Source organism: Callorhinus ursinus, unplaced genomic scaffold, assembly GCF_003265705.2.
Source record: "Callorhinus ursinus isolate GAN/ISIS: 27379988/994484 unplaced genomic scaffold, GSC_fseal_2.0 scaffold6, whole genome shotgun sequence".
Taxonomy (NCBI): Eukaryota; Metazoa; Chordata; class Mammalia; order Carnivora; family Otariidae; genus Callorhinus; species Callorhinus ursinus.
In genome coordinates, this window is record NW_027397068.1 from 67,835,044 (window position 1) to 67,854,676 (window position 19,633).

General features: G+C 37.9%; 1 protein-coding gene across 7 annotated transcripts in view; it reads right to left on the minus strand.

Moving 5' to 3' along the window:
• The window catches only part of IPCEF1 (interaction protein for cytohesin exchange factors 1), a 180,932-nt gene that overhangs the window by 79,619 nt on the left and 81,680 nt on the right, over nt 1-19,633 (minus strand). For 5 of the 7 annotated variants that reach the window (XM_025866361.2, XM_025866360.2, XM_025866364.2 and 2 more), the window contains one exon: nt 7,836-7,888. In XM_025866361.2, coding sequence (XP_025722146.1) covers nt 7,836-7,888 — 53 coding nt within the window. Of the gene's footprint in view, nt 1-1,886; nt 1,944-7,835; nt 7,889-19,633 lie in introns of those variants that run through there. The other 2 variants (XM_025866363.1, XM_025866362.1) reach the window with 1 other exon arrangement.

Here is a 19,633-nt window from a genome sequence, read left to right on the forward strand (position 1 = left end):
GGATATTCCCAAATTGTTTTCAAGGGGCCTACTTACAATCTCCTCCAATATATAAAATGTTCAGTTCTCTGCAACCTCATGTGTATTTTGGTGACTTATTTCAGAATTTCAGAAATCTTTCTACTTATTTTTTTAACTATTCCATTAATTTCTGCTCTTGATTTATTATCCCTATTTCTTCAAATTTCTTTATATTTACTCTGTTTTTCTGATTCCTGCAGATAATATTTACCTCATTTATTATTACTCTTTGTTTTTAATAATACACTTAGCGCTATAAATTTACATCTAAATTCTACCTATACCTCCTTGTTTTATAATTCTAAGTCATTTTTTTCCATCCAGTGAGATATTCTAGAATGCACTTGTAGGTTTCCTAACATATGAGAACTTTTTACTAATTTTTTTCTTTTTGAGTTCAAACTTCATTGCCTTTTGTTCAGAAAATATGATCTTTATGACATCAATTTCTTGAAATGCGTTAGCATTTATTTGTGACTTACTACATAGTCAAATTTTGTAAGCATTCCATGTAAACCTCAAAGTTGCTAATTTTGTTTCCCAAATATTTCCTATTTTTGTTGCCAGAGCTATAACTTTGTTAGTATTTCAGTTCTTTTATTTTCAGTCTTTCTGTGTGGCATTTTTGTGTGTATGTTTTTTTGTTTGTTCATTTTTGTTGTTTCTTTTCTTTTTTTACTTTTGCTATTTCTTTTATAAGCAGCCTATAACTAGATTTTTATTTTTTTAAATATGATTATATGTGCATCTTGATAGGTGTTTAATCTACTAACATTTACTGTAATTTCATTTTGCATTTTTAGTTTAGATTTATTTTATTTTTTCCCTTTCTTCCATTTCTTTACATGCTATTCCTCTGCTGTTCAATTTAGTATTTCTAAATTCATCGTGAAAAGAACATGTAATTCAGCGCATTTTTAACTCCTGCTTCAGTGTCCTCTCTCGGTATGATAGTCTAGATTTTTACTTTTCTAATAAAATGTTATTATTATCATCATTACTCATCAATGGACAATTAAATTTAGTGACATGTTATCAATTTCTATGATCACCTGTGTTTCCTTTAGCAAATGTCTGTCTGTTGGATTCACTTTTCTTTTTACTAAGGTACCTCCTTTAACAATCCTTTTAATGGGGATTTGTAGGTAGCAAATTCTTAATCTTTATGTAAATAGTAATGTCTTTATTTTGCCCACGAAATTGAATGATAGTTTAGCTGAGTATAAAATTATTTTCACCTGGCACTTTTGAAGATTCTGATTATCTGTCTTCTATCATTTATGAAATTGATGAAATTGCTGCTATAAGTCTGTCAGTCTTTGTATGTGACCTATCTTTTCACTCTTTTAAGACATACTTATCATTCTTGATATTCTGTAGTCCCAACCCCCTCCCTTCTCTCCACTGTGCCCATGGCTCCCTCTTTATCAGTTTGGAGATTGCCTCTACTGGGTGCAGAATCAGCCCTAAATCATGTCCTGAGGTGAACATAAAGAATCTTGCATATCCAGTCACTGATCTAGCTGATGACTAGGTTCTGCTCCTGATTTTGAAGCTGGGTCCCTGTCTCCTCCCTCCCTAACCTTTAGGGAGCTAATTGCATAACCCCAGGCAGTGGTTTGACAAATGTTTTCATCTTTAGCCCCTTTCACAAGTGGGGGAGCCCCCATTTACTTGTCATCAGGAAGTGAATATGACTCGCCTCCTATTTAGTGGAGCATTTTTTTTTAACCCCTTTAACCTGGGCCAGGAGGCAAACTATTCCCTGCTTCCAAACAAGGTACCCATTAGGCCCATAGCTTCAGTCTTGCTTGCTGCTTTTCATTTCTAATCCACAGAGATGATTACTGTATTGTTGAACCTACCTGTGCTTTTTTGGTTTTCCATGTTTTTTCTTTGTCTAGCATTGCTCTTGTTTCCAGCAGAGTGGAATATCAAAGTGTGAACTCACAGGACCATTACTGAATGGAAGGCAGTCATTCATTAATAAGAGTCTATCTTGAAATCACAGTTCAAATGACAAGCAATTCCCTTTCCATAGTAGCCTTAATATCCCAACAAGACATCCATTCATTTCCTTTTCTGGCACCTTAAACTTTATTCTATTATGCAGAAATGTCAAGTACTGTGACAACTCCAAACTTTTGAATACTTTATTCCCTACCCCATTTTTCATCTGGTTAAGGCTTACTCATCCTTTCTGACCCAAGTCAAATGCCTTCTCCACCATGAAGCCTTCTCTGACTTTAGAAGAAGTTAGCTCCTATAAGAATCTTATATTCATGCAGTGATATTTATTTGTAGTCACTATAATAATTGATTCATATTATCTCCCAAAAATCTTCATGTTAGGTACGTTTCTATTTTCTTTTCCACAAATGAGAAACTTCCTCTTGGTATAGTTAAGTAACATCTCCTTAGATCACACTTAACCAGTAGCAGAGCCAAGACTGGGACCCAGGCCAGTCGACTCTATTGTTTAATTCTATGTTACTTTGCTTATTCTGTCTCCTATATTCCACAGCACTTTGCTGATGCTCTGAAGTGGATTATAATTAATTTGTTTTTGTATCTGTGTGGTACATACATGGTGGTAACCTTACCCACCCAATGGTCCAATGCAGAACCTGTGAGTAATCTCAGACAGGCACTTTCCCTTAGTTCAAACGTTTACTCAGTCACTACCCCTGTTCATGTTGCTTTTTAAAGTTTTCAAGGCTTTTATCAGCTCTGTAGTTGAATGACTACAACTGTATTTAGATTCAATGACTGGGCCAAGACTTTAAGATAGAATTGATGTTCTTGAATAAGTCCTGACTTCAAAATCTAGCACCTAGCCCAATATCTGACACATAGGGAGCACTCAATAAATATTTACCAAAACATTAACCATGTCTTATGTCAATTTTTACTTCATATGATACCTTACTAGTAGCCTTGGCACAAGTGGAGATTTAACAAATATCCAGAAAGTCATCTACTGCTTGATTACTCAGAGCTGAAAAATGCCTCCACTAAATAACATCAACAGACTTAAGGAACATAAGATTGCTCCAATACCTTTCGTGCCCCCAGAGCAGTGCATGCATAGAGAAAATCTTCTGGTATTGATTGACACTAAATTTGAACTCACCTGAAGTGTTGACCCTTGCTATTTCCTTGTAGGTAAAATAAACTTGTGTTGACCAAATCTCTACTTGTATCTAAAATATCATTTCCTCAAAAACTATCGCAGCTTTCTCCAGCATCCTATTTTAACCATATCCTCCAAATACTAAGAATCTAAAACCAAAGAAATAAGAATGCATGGGGTAGAGGAGGGGCAGAAATTTTCCAGAGGCAGCTAACAAGCCCCTACCCAGGAATCTATTCCCTAGACAGCTGTCAGGTAGTGCTCTGCTGGAAGTCCCACCTGGAACAGCAGATGTGTTAAACAGCCTCCCAGTTTTGATCTGTACATCAGGCTTGTGCACAGCACCGTTGGCAAAGCCATTTTAACATAGCATTATGTTCATGTAGACTAAAAAACAAGCTGCTAAAATGTGAGCTCTTTTTAGTTGATCAAAAATGTGAAAAATAAATTCCTCTCTTCAACCCCGAATTATCCCCACATCCCTGAGACACACACCACGGGCATAGAGTTAGAGGAGCAGTCAGCTTCCCATGGGGGCTGCAATCATGTCCAGGTAGCCCACTGCACACAGTACACAACGACCAGGCAATACATGATGTGTAAGTAATGAATGCAGAGCTTTCTTGTAAAGGAAACACAACAAATACCAGGTTGCTGTTAGGCCAGCCATCCCACAGACGGCAGTCCAGGCAACAGCAGATAACACAGCCACAGCGCCAGGAGTGAACGTCCCTTCACATTCAATGAGCTTGTCCTCATCGAGCACAAAAACTGAGCACAGTTACCGTGATTTATATGCAGAGACTTTTGTTTCAGGAAAGTTTTCCCTTAAGATTTTATTTAATATTAATTTATATTCATATACATTTATTATAATTATTATGTATTAATATTTAATAAAGTAATTTTATTTAAAATAATTCTTGAGAAATCATTGTCATAAAGTTTTTATCAAAGATAAATCTGATCATTGCTTTCCCACAAGAGCCATCCCTGAATGTAAGAATTCTCAGAAGCTTTAGGTAAAAGAAGGGCATATGACAGTAAAAGAGACAGTGTGTCACATTCCCTCTGAGCCTTGTCATCTTTAAGTTAAGGCTGTTTTCCTTTCTTAGCTATAATGTTGTTACTAAAATCTGAAAACAGATAAATTTCTTAATTAAGCCTTTAGGATTCATATATGCTAGTTGTTATTTGTTCGTGTTTATTCATCTATTTATTTTAGTGAGAAACTAATCATAAAAAAACTAAGCAATACTGATTTAGCATACAATACTTTGTTATCACCACAGCATGATATGTGGAAAGCCTTATAAATATCAAGGACTACACAAGTGGATTATTAGAGATGTTTAGGGATTGTACGAAGTCTAATCATTATGTTGAAGATTTCCCAACAAGCTATGACCTAGATCCTAAAGATGATTATGCTAATTCTTTCTTTCAGGCCACAGTTGGGTAAATTATGGTTTTTGTTTATTCAACCACCAGTTATTGCACAATTACTTGGTGCCAGGGACTAGAGATTCAGTGGCAAGCAAGCTCTCACACAGCTTCCAGTCAAAGGCAGAAAAGAGGGAATTGAACAAAGAGGTCCACATGGAAGTGCTATTACCCAGAACTGGGGAGTCAGGGGACGTACCCCACGAATTGATAAAAACAAAAGCCTGAAAGATGAAGACCTGAGCATAGGAGGGTCTAATACAGAGATGCAGGCGTGAGCCCAAAGGCAGACACCCCAGAGTTTTGGGACATAAGCACATTTAGAGTAGTGAAGTCACATCGTGTGGGGCCTTGTAAATTATGTTTGAAACTATAAGGTTTATCCAAAAGCCAGTGGGAAGCCACTGAACAGATGTAAGCAGGCAAGTAGCACCATCAGATCTGCGTGTAAGAAAGCTCACTCTGGCTGTCACATGACCAGTGGGTTGGAGGGGGCAGGTGCAGAAGCAAGAAGCCCAATGGGCAGAGGGAAGGGCAAGTGTCGTGTCTGGGAAGGTGGGGAAATATTAAGAAGGTAAAACCAACAGAACTTGGTGAGTTAATACCTTTGGTCCTCTGTGAAGCTTTAGCTCTGAAAATTCTGCTGTTTCTTTCAGAGGAGAGAAAAGACTACTATCAGATAACAAACAACTCAGCTTAACGGGGAAAAAAATGTTCTTCTACCGCACACATAATAAAATTTCAAATCCTTAGAATCTAGTTTCTTGAGCAGTTTTACTACTACCATTTACCATACCAACCTCAATAACTGTCAGGTCAGGATCAACAAAAGTGCCTTAAAAGTATTGCCCTCCCCCCTGAAGATGGTGAGCTCCTCATCATAAGCAGCAAGCAGAGTGCTCAGCACACAGAGCTCAATAAATGTTAGGTTAGTGGAAATGAAGTGTAATTCGGGATGTGATTAGGTCAAATGTGTCAAGCCTACTGAAACTACCTAGCATAAAAATAGGTCTCCTGTGCTACATTTTATTTAGAGAACAAATGACAGCAGAAAATTGAACTAATCTTCTGAATGGAAATATAAAGTAGGGTAACCATTGAAAAGCAGCTGGAAGAAATGCTTAAGAGAGATGTTTAGCTATACCATCTAGACACTGATGACTATGAGATAAAAATAACAGGTAAATAGGCACACAAGGAGAACTGAGCTGATTGAGTCTAGGTGTGAAGGATGGCTCAGGAAATGAGAAAGACCCATAAATAGCCAGAGTTCCCACAAGTAAGGACAGAATCCACTTGTTCCCGGTCCAAGGGGAAGCAGGTTACAAATTACAGCAGTACTGGCTCTTGACTGGAAATTAAATGGGTGGTATGTTAGTCTTCTGGTGATCGCATCTGCAGTCTGTTCTAATAGCCATGGTTTTACTTGCCTTAAGATGTGGAGATTTGAACTTGTTTCAGATCATATTTCCGTTTCCAGGTCCTATGTAGTACAATGGCTGATACATGATAGAGTCAGGAGAGGTAATCAGTGAACATTAAATGAATGTTTGAATGAATGAATGAATGAATTCATTAAAGTGTTTAGGTGCTCTCTTATTATCTTTGTTTCCATTTCTTCTTAAACATATATGATGAACTCTTTCCAGCTGGAACACTACATTCTTTCGGTAGGATAGGAAAACAGAGTAAAAATTAAACCCTCCATTACTTTTCTCAAGGATCCAACCATTCTAATTCTCCCTTTCCATTTCTTTGCTCCATATAACACATACACACGTCCTTATAATCATATGCATTAAAAAAATTTATAAACGTTGGGTACTGTAAACTTTAGTGTTCCTCTTTTACAAATCTGTGATGGCCACCTCCTTTTGCCCTTGACCACAGGACCCTCATTTGATAGCCCATGCATATGCCTTCATGGCTAACCCTGGCCAAGAATCCCATTGCAGCTGCATGTATGCTTTTCATTGTTCATCTTCTTTATCTTCATCATGATTATTCACATTTCCATGATCAAACAACACCTACCCATTTGTGTCCAAGGGATCACATTTTCCTTTTCTGCAGTTTTTAGATGGCAAATTTCCCAGGGTACATAACTGACTATAATTTGCGTTTTCATTTTTAGTTTTCTGCAGTCCTGTCTCCCAAAGTTTCTACCATTTTCATCACTAACAAGCTTTTCCTCCTCATTTAGAATGAGCATCAGAATCAAAGTGCTCTCATTGTTTTCTCTGTTTCTGGAAATGAAATTGTTAATGAAGCAGAGAATTAATCAGCTGCCCTGCTTTTTAGTAAGATGTCCCTTCCAGGAGCTATCTAGTTCAATTTCTCCATCACTAATCCTACAACCTGCCTTGACATCCATTTCCTAATTTGCATCAGGAAACCATTGGCCATGTCCCCTATTTGGCAGGAAGCCCCTACTATATTCTCTCAACACCCCACTTCTGATTCTGCTTCTTTTGGCTCTACTCTAAAAACTCTATCTATTCATCCATCATGAGGTCATTAGATTTGCCAAAAGATGCACACCATACAATCCCCACACTACCCCACACCCCCTCTTATTAGAAATACCATGTTATCTACATCAACTTTTTATTTTTCCCTTCATCATAAGTGTCTTTGTCTAATAGAGGTAATATACTTGCTCAATTGACTTACCTAAATAGGCAAACTTATAGCTATAAAATTATTTTTAGAAAAACCTACAATGTCAGCATAATAATTGGCAGAATGTTTCCCATAGAGGTGGCACGAGAAGTTGCACTAATACCATAGTTGACCTCAAACACAGAGATACATTACGTACCATACGTTAAAATCATCGTTATGTTTGGGCACCTGGGTGGCTAGGTTGGTTAAGTGACTGCCTTCGGCTCGGGTCATGATCCTGGAGTCCCGGGATCGAGTCCCGCATCGGCCTCCCTGCTCAGCAGGGAGTCTGCTTCTCCCTCTGACCCTCTTCCCTCTCGTGCTATCTCTCATTCTCTCTCTCTCAAATAGATAAATAAAATCTTTTTTAAAAAATATCATGGTTATGTTTTTGATCTTTAAAATCAAATAGCCAGCATAAGAAACCCCGAAACCTAACCAAAGGATCATTTAATTCCAACGTGGCTAAGGAAATGGAGGACAATAAATAGCTAGCCGACCTTAAGATCAACTTGTTTAATTTTTTACTCATTCATCAAACTGACGATGAATGTTTAAGTCAAAGGGTACTTACAAGAGCATTGCCATCAGTCGCCATGTATACTGTCAAATTGGTAGAAACAAAAGCTAGAAAAGAAAAAAAGATTCTAAGTTAAATGTGGGATTAAAGTGTTCATAAAAGCATGTATCTCTTTGACAGGAGGAAAGGCATTTCTATTTGATTGATGAATTTCACAATAAAAGCAATTCACTAAATGGCTTTTTAACACAGAATTCAATAAGCCAACATTTAAAACTGAGTTCATAAAATAAGCCAGAATTTCATCTGCACATTGGTTAGTATCCTTTCAAGTCTACAGCGAGACATGCACATTATTAACATACTTAATATTGTGTTACATATAAACAAGTATCTTTGAAAAACAAAACTGTTTTCCTCTCCATGATGAACAACACAGTGTAAGATGTGGAAATATTTTGATCCATTACTATTATTCTGATTGTATTAACGAAACGATTTCAAAAATGTAACTAATCCCTTTGCCTCAAAAGTCCCAACTTGAGTATGAAGATGAGCCCCTTTTGATGTATTGCACTTTGTAGTGGATTACCTGATAGACAAGATGTTCTGTGGTTTCAAGAAAAGCAGATGAAAACAAAAGCTCAAATTTTCAGAATTTGACAAGCAAAGAAACTTGTTAAACATCCACCAGCCACTGAAACTCTTCCCAACACAGAGAGACTTTCAATCTCTTTCAGTGACACCAGAGATACAGATCCATGGTCTGTGTGTGACTTTATTCCTTATACCAATGGTTCCGAAATCTCAAAGAATGGATCCCCCTTTTTAATGTCAAAAATATCATATCCACATTATGTAGGTATGAGTAAAACACTTATTTATAAAATACCAAAGAGAAAAACCATAGTAAAAAAAAAAAGATTCATAAATTTAATTGCTTATTTTTATTTATTTAAAAGAATAGACTAGGGGCGCCTGGGTGGCTCAGTTGGTTATGTCGGCCTTCAGCTCAGGTCATGAATCCCAAAGTCCCGGGATCGAGTCCCGCATCAGGCTCCCAGCTCAGCGGGGACTCAGCTTCTCCCTCTGCCCTTCACCCCACTCTAGCTCTCTCTCACTCACTCTCTGTCAAATAAATAAATAAAATCTTTAAAAAAATAATAAGTAAATAAATAAAATAATAGACTAAAGCCTAAGTAAAAATCAAATCACAAGCTGGTGAAAATACCTGCAATATATACTTAATACATAAGAATCATTTAAAAAATGGGCAGAAGACATGAATAGATGTTTTTCCAAAGAAGACATACAGATGGCATGAAAAGTTGCTGAACATCACTGATCATCAAGGAAATACAAATCAAAACCACAATGAGACTTCACCTCACACCTGTCAGAACGGCTAAAATCAACAACACAAGAAACAACAGGTGTTGGCGAGGATATGGAGAAAGGGGAACGCTTGCACTGTTGGTGGAAAGGCAAACTGGTGTAGCCATTCTGGAAAACAGTTTGGAATTTCCTCAAAAAGTTAAAAATAGAATTACCTTATGATCCAGCAATTGCACTACTAGATATTTACCCAAAGAATACAAAAATTCTAATTCAAAGGGACACATGCACCCCAATGTTATACAGCATTATCTACAATAGCCAAATTATGGAAACAGCCCAAGTGCCCATGAATGGATCAGGAAGATGTGGTTTACACAACAGAATATTACTCAGCCATCAAAAAGAATGACATCTTGCCATTTGCAACAACATGGATGGAACTAGAGTGTATTATGATAAGCAAAATAATAAGTCAGAGAAAGACAAATACCATCTAATTCCACTCATATGTGGAATTTAATAAACAAAACAAACAAGCAAAGGGGGAAAAAAACAGACGGGGAGGCATACCAAGCAACAGACTCTTAACTATAGAAACCAAACTGGTGGTCACCAGAGGGGAAGTGAGTATGGAGATGGGTAAAATAGGTGATGGGGATTAAGGAGGGCACTTGTGGTGATGAGCACCGGTGATGTATGGAAGTGTTAAATTAACATATTTTACAACTGAAACTAATATAACACTGCATGTTAACTGCCTGGAATTAAAATAAAAACTTTTTAAAAAATCATAATATAAAGAGTTCTTACACACCAATAAGAAAATAATAAGCAAACTAATAGAAAAACAGGTGAAAAAATTTCAAAGAATAAAAATACATATGACTGAAGTTTAACCTCATTAACAATAAAATAAGTGCAAAATAAAACAAGATTCCATTTTTAATCTTCAAGATTAGCACACACACAAAAATTACGTGATAGAAGTCACATTTGGTGGAGGTGTGCTGAAAAGAATGCGCTGTTTTTGAAATGTCAAATTATTACAGCCTAGCTGGAGGGTGATTTTTCAAGATGATGATGATGACAATCAGTGACCACCAACATTTGCTGAGTCTTTACTATCCTCTATCAACTATACTACACACTACCACACTAAACATGCAGAGTTTTATAATATATCCTTAGTGAAAAAAGTAGGTAAAAACATGTGCAGGGTGATCCCATTCATCTTTTATCATAAAAGTATAGGTTTATATACATACATCTCATATATCAGTGCATTGGGGGGAAATGTCTGAAGATATTTACAGCAAAATGTGTACAGTAATCATCTATGAGAATCAGACTAACCAATAACGTATTGTTTATTCCCTTATGTATTTATTTCCTACAATAAGTATTTATTTATAAAATAAAATAAATATTTTATTGACTTATTATAGCAATGTATTTTTAAGTTCTATTGATTGAGCAAATACATAATAAGTAAAAGCTGGTTTGAACTCAGCAGCGCTTTTAAGTAAAGAAGTTGTAAACTTGTAAAACTTAAGAGCAAAGCTCTGGGTTGGTCTGAACTGGATTTAAATCTCAGGTTAGCAATTTACTATGTAATCGTGGGCAAGTAACAGATATTTTGGGACCTCAGGACTCTCATCTGCGAAATGGGCATAGTAATAGTATTTCCTTCTTAAGGCCAGACAAAAATGAAGTTAGAAAATATCTTTATAATACTCAGAGCAGTACCTAACATGTAATAAATATTCAATAAATTATTTTATTGTCTTAAACATATTTATTTCTTTAGCCCAAACTTATTAAAATAAAGGTTAGCTATATATACCCTTTAAATATGATATAAAATATTGCTGTGTAACTTCCTGACTCAGAGGGCTAATCATCCCCTCCCCTAGAACAATAGAACAGCTAAATTTGTTGTATTTATTAAGCCACTACTACGTCCTCTGCCAACTGATGATTTTCATGTATCACGCCATATGATTATTAGAACCACCTATGAATAATCCCCTATTATTACTCCCATGTCTTAGATGAGACAATGTAGGAAACTTAGAGGAGGAAGTTAGTAAATCGATATTTCCAAATCCAAGCCCAGACTCCACAGCCTTCTCTCTTAATGGCAGGGTACCACCCTCGCTCCCCCAAAGTCTCCGACAGGACATCATTCATAATTAACCCCTCAATGGCCATTTGGTATTTTATGTACCATGATGCTGTGGACAGGTCTCCCTCGTTGGACAATGAGAATATCAAAGGTAGAGGCCATGACCTAGTCTTCTTCATGCCCCAGGCCCTATCCAAGTGAAGCACACAGTTTAGGCAAGAGTTGTCAAAATGATTTTTTTTAAAGAATAGATCACTCCATCAGAAAACTATTATTTCAGTGAGATTCTGAATCCCTTTGCTCAGCCAGCTTTCTAATAGTAAAATAAGTAGAACTGACAGAAGATGATGGAAGACAAAAAGAAAAAAATTCATCTCTAATTTTCCACTAAGCATTGGGGTTTGTTGACAATACACTGCTCTAGTCACAGATATTAAGTTTTCCTTTGATCATGTGGAATATTTCCCTTGTACATATTGTATCCCTTAACCTCCTAACAATCTCTTAGGTGTGTTCACTCTGTCTACACCCATTGCAACCACTGTTGTCAAAGGTACCTCTCTCTTGGACCATTGCAGAAACATCCCAGCTGATGTCCTGGTTTGCTTTCTTGCCCAGAGCAATGTTTTTCAATGCACATTTAACTACTCATCTCTTTCCACAGATCTTATGAGAGATCAATCCCCTTTTGTATGCTCTGATAGCACGTTGTCTTTTATTCATAGAAGTTCTCATAATTGTACTGAATTATTAATGTTATAATTAGTTCTTTCATATCTGACTCCCCACTATAATATAACTTACCTGAGGGCAGGCACTGTGTCATACTTTGTTCACTTGTCTACTGCTGTATCCCCAGTCTTTGTACACAGGGTGATTCAGTAGACATTTGTTGAGTAAATGAATTAAAAATACAAACCAGTAAAAACACTAAACTCTAGATGAGTTTCCATAAACAAAACCTATGAATTCCAAATTTTTTTGTTTAGGGGAATAGTGCTGTCAGGAATATCCCTCTAGAATTCTCCTTCCCAATCTGCAGGATATGGAAATGAGACTGTCAATGTCAGATTTCTCTGAGTCAAAGAGCAAATGCGTAGAAACAATATGTAATCAGTGGTATGGACAGGGAAGAAGAAAGGGAAGGGGGGTATGTAGGCATGGATGTGCCATTGTAGAGGCTATTCTGTGACTGTTTACTTAATAATTTAGAGTTTCAGTACTTTATTTCTTGAAGTAGTGAACATACATGAAATTGAAAATTTCACCAAAATGATTCAAAGATAATTTGGGGCAGAAGAATCATCAAAACAATTTAAACTCAACTGTTGCCTCTCTTCTTCCATAAAAAGCACATAGCCATAATCCAAAAGAATTAAGAAGTGAAATAGTGGTCATGGAGGCTAATGTAAATATGTTTGCTTATTGTTTAGATAATGAGAACCAGCTCAGCTAACCATGATACAGCATACTTTTTATCTATATATTGATAAGCTAAATATGTAGCTCCAAGATTTTGATAAAAAATATTTATAAGCACACAATGAAAGCAGTTAATGAAAAATAATAATGACTCTGACAAAAGTATTTTGAAAGTAATAATTTTGCCTTATTCCCAACGCTGAGAATATCAGTTTAAGCAAGGTGTCCATAAGTAAAGAGTTAAAGTAAGGAGTAGTTATTTGATATGTCTTGATAAAGGATTTTTTTATAAAGGATTTTTGTATAATTCCCAGGAATTAAAAATGTATAAGAGCCTAATGACAAGGCAAAAAATAACTTTCATAAATCAAGAGGTTTCTAATTCTTTGCTTTCAACAAAATTAAAGAAAAATCTATTTTGATTCTCTGGTAATTATTAAAAGCAGTTGTAATAGATCACATGAGGTATTTGGCATATACTTGAAAGGGGTTCAAAAGTGCTTTATTTCCATCTATTTATGTGAAAAACAGTTTTAAATGCTCGCATATATAGGAACCAACAAAAGGATTAAAACTCGTTCTGAACTCTCTCATTCTAGCAATATTGTCCACCTATAAGTAGTTCCATAATTAGGGGAAAAGCCTCATCTATCTCGTTAAATGATGCATTCTTAATAAAAGTATGTACCTCTTGTATTAATCATTATTTGTCAAAATAGCATATTCATGTTGTTTGCTAAATTGTGTACTAATAATAATTATAATGATAACCCACTCCAAATGAAATCTTATATGGCTTAAAGAATTATGTCACACAAAAAATTAAATGAATTTCAGTTTAAGTATGTATTTTTTGCTGAAATGTATAAAATCATCAATGAAAGTTTTTGAAGCAAAAAATATATATGTTAAATAATTGGATAAAAACCCATGGAGTAGTAGAATGAAAATATGAGTTCCACAGGGGAAGAAAACAGAGCAATGTAAAATTAAAACTCTAAAGATGACTTTTTAAAAAATATATATGTGACATACCAAATCTCTGTGCTATTTCTATCACATAGGTTATATTTAAAAAAGAAATAGAACCTTTACTGTCAAGATGTATCATATGCCAGAAATGACATCTTTCACAACTATTTAAACAAACATACAATAAAAATTCTAGGTGACAATGTAAGATGTCAGGGAGTGCATAAGGTTTCCAAATTACTTTCTGGGTAGACAACCAAAATAACATGTTTCAAAACTACTACCCACGCAGGGATTAGGGTCAAACATTTCATTCTGCCACTATTTAAATGTGGAAACTTATTAAAATAGCTTAATTTGCCTGCATAGTAGACACCACATATGTTAAACAGAAGTAATAACCAGCTCAGGGATTTTGTGAGAATTAAATGAAATATCATATGAGAAACCTGTAAGACCTGATGCGTGTTCACCAAGCGGTAGCAATCATCTTGAATGGGAGAAATTACCTGGAAATGGCTTTGTTATAGAAAACTATTCTTCCTGATGGAATTAGCAGACAACTATAGGATGTGAGCAAGTGTGATAACAGGTTTCATCAAATAAAATAGCTTTTATGCTTCAAGGTTGATTAAACTCCCTAACCTACTCTCCTAGAGACATTTCTGGTGCCTTGTTTCAGAGTTTAAGGGTTTAAGGGAATAATTTTCTCAGTCGCATTTGAGACGGTTATCTTCCTTTAAAAATAACTCCTTAACACACCACCACATGAGACTCAGCCAAAACAATGAGGCCACAAATACTTTTTTTAAGTTTGTGAAATGAAATCAAATATATTCCTGATGAGCTCTGTAACTGAAAAGTGGAAAACCCATTTCATTACCAAATGGATAATAAAGCTAATTTCAAACAAGATAAATCCCTTAATATATACTGGTTGTTAGGGACTGAATGTGTTCTCCACCCCATCCCAAAATTCATAGGTTGAAATTTAATCCCCCTGTGATGTACTTGGAGGTGGGGCCTGTGGGAGCTGATTAGGCCATGACAGTGGAGTCCTCATAAATGGGAGTAAGGCCCTTTAAAAGACCAGAGAGCTAGCTAGCTCCCTCTCTTTCTACCATGTGAAGAAACAAGTAGCGTGGGCAGTCTGCAACCAGAACCCGACCATGATGGCCCCATGATCTTGAACTCCCAACCTCCAGAACTATGACAAATAAATTTGTGTTGTTGACAAGGCACCCAGTTATGATATTTTGGTATAGAAGCCCAAGCTGACTAGGATGCCAGTGAAGAATCATTCTATTTTGTTTTAGGTCAAACAAAATGCAAGTTTATTCTAGCAATATATTTCAAAAACTGTTTTGCAAACTAGTTAAGTTAGAAATATGAACTCTGGTCTTATTTTAAAACCAGAAAATAAACCAAGAATATCAACATGCAACCAATGCTCTATTGATAAAGAAGGCAATTGCTAGTATAATTTTTTTTAAAGAACAAAGAAAGATATTCACTAAAGGCAGTTATTGGTTCAACTGATCCAAAAGTAACTGCCTTGATTATTCCCCTCTAGACCTATAATCTTTGGGATGATGTAGCAAAGTAAGCACCATGCCTAGTTTTAAAGGTTTTTGAAAAGAAGACAATTTAGATGAGGATCAGGTGTTATATGAAAGGGCTGGTTCACTATACTGTACAGCTGAAACTAATATTACACCGCATGTTAACTACCTGGAATTTAAATAAAAACTTTTTTTAAAAAAAGACAAATTTTTGTGTGATTTAAAGATAGTTTTTCAGGTGGAATAAACCATGACCTAGGTTTATTCTTTTTTTTTACAGAGCAAGACAACTCTGAACTAAAATTTTAAAAACCCACATATTAATTCATAACCTGATTATCCTTTAAAATTACAACACTGGCATTTGACAAGAAATGCTCAGAGCAGCAAACAAATTTATAGAAAGTTCATAAACAGAGGCAAACAATGTGCGTTATTCTTAATTCAGGAACAAGAACTAAACAGGAAATAGAAAATGCTGGTCTGAGGCGCCTGGGTGGCTCAGTTGGTTAAACGACTGCCTTCAGCTCAGGTCATGATCCTGGAGTCCCGGGATCGAGTCCCGCATCAGGCTCCTTTCTCGGCAGGGAGTGTGCTTCTTCCTCTGACCCTACCCCCTATTGTGCTCTCTCTCTCTCTCAAATGAATAAAATAAAAATCTTTAAAAAAAAAAAAGAAAATGCTGGTCACTCTAGAGACAGAAGTCTCAGACATCAAAAAGCACATAATATGTGTGGTAACAAACTTAACTAGCAATTGAGAACCATAAGCAAGCATCTTCTGTTACATGGTAGTCCATCAAAGCAATGCCATGGGAAGCAAGAGAGAAAAATCCATCTTTGCTCATATATAAAAGCAAAGGACATGAAATAATCCGTTAGTTTTGCCAATTAGCAGGAGATCTCTTGTTAAGGCAGAGGAGTAGAGAAAGAAGCAAAACACAAGATAACCTCCCTGTGAGCACATACACAGTGATGTATGTGGGGGATGGTCTGGAATTGTTACCTGGTCCAGGAAATTCATGAAAGGAAAAATGGCTTAACCAAATTATCTCATTTTTTTCTTTAAGACTTTTTTTTTTTCTGGTTGGGGAGGGGCAGAAGGAATGGGAGAGAGAAACTCAAGCAGACTCCATGCTCAGTGCAGAGTCCAACCTGGGGCTCCACGAGGGACTCGATCTCACGACCCTGAGATCACGACACTGAGATCACAACCTGAGTTGAGACCAAGAGTCACACACTTAACCTAGTGCACCACTCAGGTGCCCCCATTTTTCTTTTAAATTTAAGCTCTATTGCCATCCTGATTCTAATCTATTTCCTGCAAGCTTTTAAATATCTTATTCTTTCTTTCTCTTTCATTTATTTTCTCTTTTTTATTGTTAACTTTTCCACTCATTTTGCTACATTTCTCTTCTCGCTCCACTTTGAGGATGAACTGACAGATGGTTTTCAGAGCACAGCTTTTTTTAAACAGAAACTATGATGATTAAAATTACTTTATTTTCAACACCACTAAAATACTGTGATATATCATCTGAAGAGACTGGCAGACCTCTCTCTCACTTGTCCTTCTTGCATCCCCACAGAAGCTGTCAGTCCCGACAATCAAGACCTAGACAGAAAAATCTACAAATCTAAGCAAGGAAAGCTTCTCTTTCAGCCAATCATGTCAATCTCTGTTCCCAAGGGACCATTTTACCATGGTAACAAGCAAGTGGCAAACTGTAAGACATCCTGAACAATCTGCCTCTTTTACCTCCTGGAAGAACCTGCACCAAATACAAGTGGCTGTTGACCATGCCCCTTAGGGAGGCATGAAACTCCTTTATGTCCCTGGACTGCAGGGGTCTCTGGCCCTTCTGTGAGCTTCCAGAACCCAAAACATCAGAGATTATGGTCTGCACCCCAGCGCATGCCCTTAGGGCTCAGGCAAATGGGCAGGACCCTGCTGATCTCCCAGTGGGACCATGACAGGTCACCCATGCCCATAGCTCCCAACTGAGGCACTTTCCCTTCCCCAGCTCACAGAGTCGACTGGATGCCAGAAGAGACTCATCTCTGTGGGGCTAATTGTATTCCCATGATTGTCTTAAATTCCATAATGCCAGCCCTGTAAGTGATTGCGCCCACAGGCCTTCCAGAATTAGGCTAGCATGTTGACTTTGGGCTATTCAAATTATTTCTATAGGCAGGGGCCGTGCAAAACATATTTGCACACACTCCTAAACACACACACACATACACACTAGCAGCAGCCTTGTACAACAATGCAGATAAAACCTACAGGATAATTGCCTCCTCTCCTAGGCCACTGACAGATCCCAGGAACTTCTAGGAGACAGTCATTCTAAGACTCAGTCTAGATGTGTGTCTGGGTCCAATCTAAGAGATTTGTGATTGAAACCCAAGGAAGCTCCTCAAAGATTTGTACTAGCACCAAGATGCTACATCAAGTAGGGAAAGGGCCACGAAGCCTATGATGAGGCCGCAGGAAACATTGGGAGCCCCTAGGCAAAGTATCAATTATTAGGTCCACTACAGTCTGACCTAGGAGCAGACCCTGGTTCTCTACAATGGCAGCCCCTAAGTCACGACACCTGATGCCTTCGCTCCAGTTTGCGGGGGTAAGAGCAGATGCAGTGCTCTAAGGTAGATCAGAAAAGAATGGCATGGGATGACCTCTACTTTTCTGCAATTTGCAACTCCAAATTTCTCTACTCTGTTATTCTTCATTCTACAAGAATAATAATCATATTTTCTCTCTATGAAAGATAGTACATTTTTCTGCTTGTAAAATCCAGACTATATGGGCACTGCTCTGAGGCAGCCAATCACTCTAATTCAGCTTTCCCAAATGACCCTTCCACTGAACACTTTCCATCGAAGTTAATAAAGTATACCCTACATAGCACAGTGGTCTCTACTACGGGACCGTTGCTGGCTGGAAGAAAGCCAGAAAAAGAAAAACTATCACATAAGCTGCCTGTTGTTTGCACCTGTTGCTGTGGAGTTGAGCCAAAATTCCTTTTTTGTCTGGCTAGCTCTTTCACTGGGAAATACCACTTGAATAGGCCTTATGATTTTGCAGAGGTAGTGCCCCAAGCCTTGTCAGACAGGAGAGGTGGAGACCATTAAGAGCTAAACTGCTGTGCATAATAATGAGAAGGCTTCCTTTATTAAGAATAGGGTAACTGGAATGACATTACCAGGATGGTGACATAAGTTGTTTCTTTCTTTGCTCTCCCTCACAAGAGGAACAAGTAACATCTTTTCAAGAGCAAGACACCACTGAGAGAATCCTGGAGCATAAGGGTGAGGCTGAAGCAGCCCCTTGCACCTCAAAGATCAAGACAAAGCCTTAGAAGGATAAGAGAAGAGGCCACATGTTGACTATGTTGCCCCTCCCCCAGGACAGGGCCACACCATGTGCAGAGGTCCCTCTGAGCCTCTAGTGCCTTCAGTGGCAAAAGACAACCCAAGGGGACAACTGGCCTCCCCCAGCATTGTGAGACACTTTGCAGGAGCCTCTACTCTAAAAGAGCACCATAAGGATTGCAGAATAATCTGTAGGGCCCAGCCACCAAAAATCTGACTGTGATGGAGAAGTGCGGAGGAGCTTTCAACAACCAGCACACAGATCTTGGCAGACCAAGGTCACACCTGCAGTGCCCAAGTAGTAATCCCAACCAGTGGCTTTGTTCACCTATAGAACCAAGTTGGGACTGCACTCTGACAGGGAACTCTGGGGGGGTCCAGGTCTGTCTGTTGGGGATCCTAAAACAAGTTTCACCAGCCCCAGAGCTGTTTTGCCCACACCCAGACAAAATACTGAGTCAGAGCCCCACCTGCTGTGGAGAGTGCCTTCCAGGCCCATGTGACAAAAGGGCTGATGACAAGTGCTGGAAGCTGTGCAGCCCAGTGGCACTGGAGCCAAGGGGTAGGTGGAAAGAGCCGATCTCCTCCAGAGCAACATGCCAGTACCAAGTGTGGAGGCGTCCCGTGCTATATGCAAGCAGAGGGATTCATTCATAGTCAAGGCTGATGGTAGCTTCTGGTCCCTCCCAACCAGAGAGCCTATTTGGGAAGTTGAGGATAGCCTGGAATGTCTCCTCCCCTCCTACCCAGGCAAGGGGGCTGAGACCAGCTGTGGAGAGAGTCTCCTGGCCCCATCAAACCAGAAGAGCTGGTAAAAACAACTGGAAGCTGTGCAGCCCAGGGGTGCTTGAGTCAAGAGTAGGGCAGACGGAGCCAACAGTTTGCAGAGCAAAGCCAGTGGCCCTGTTTGGCCAGAGAACTTAGGGTGCAGGTTGGCTTGGGTTAAGACAACAAACAGGCTTTAGAGCTGCTTCCAGTACACTTGGGCAGGGAATCTAATTCATAGCCCTACTTGTCACTGAAGACAGCCTTCAGCCTGTGTGACAAAAGCACACA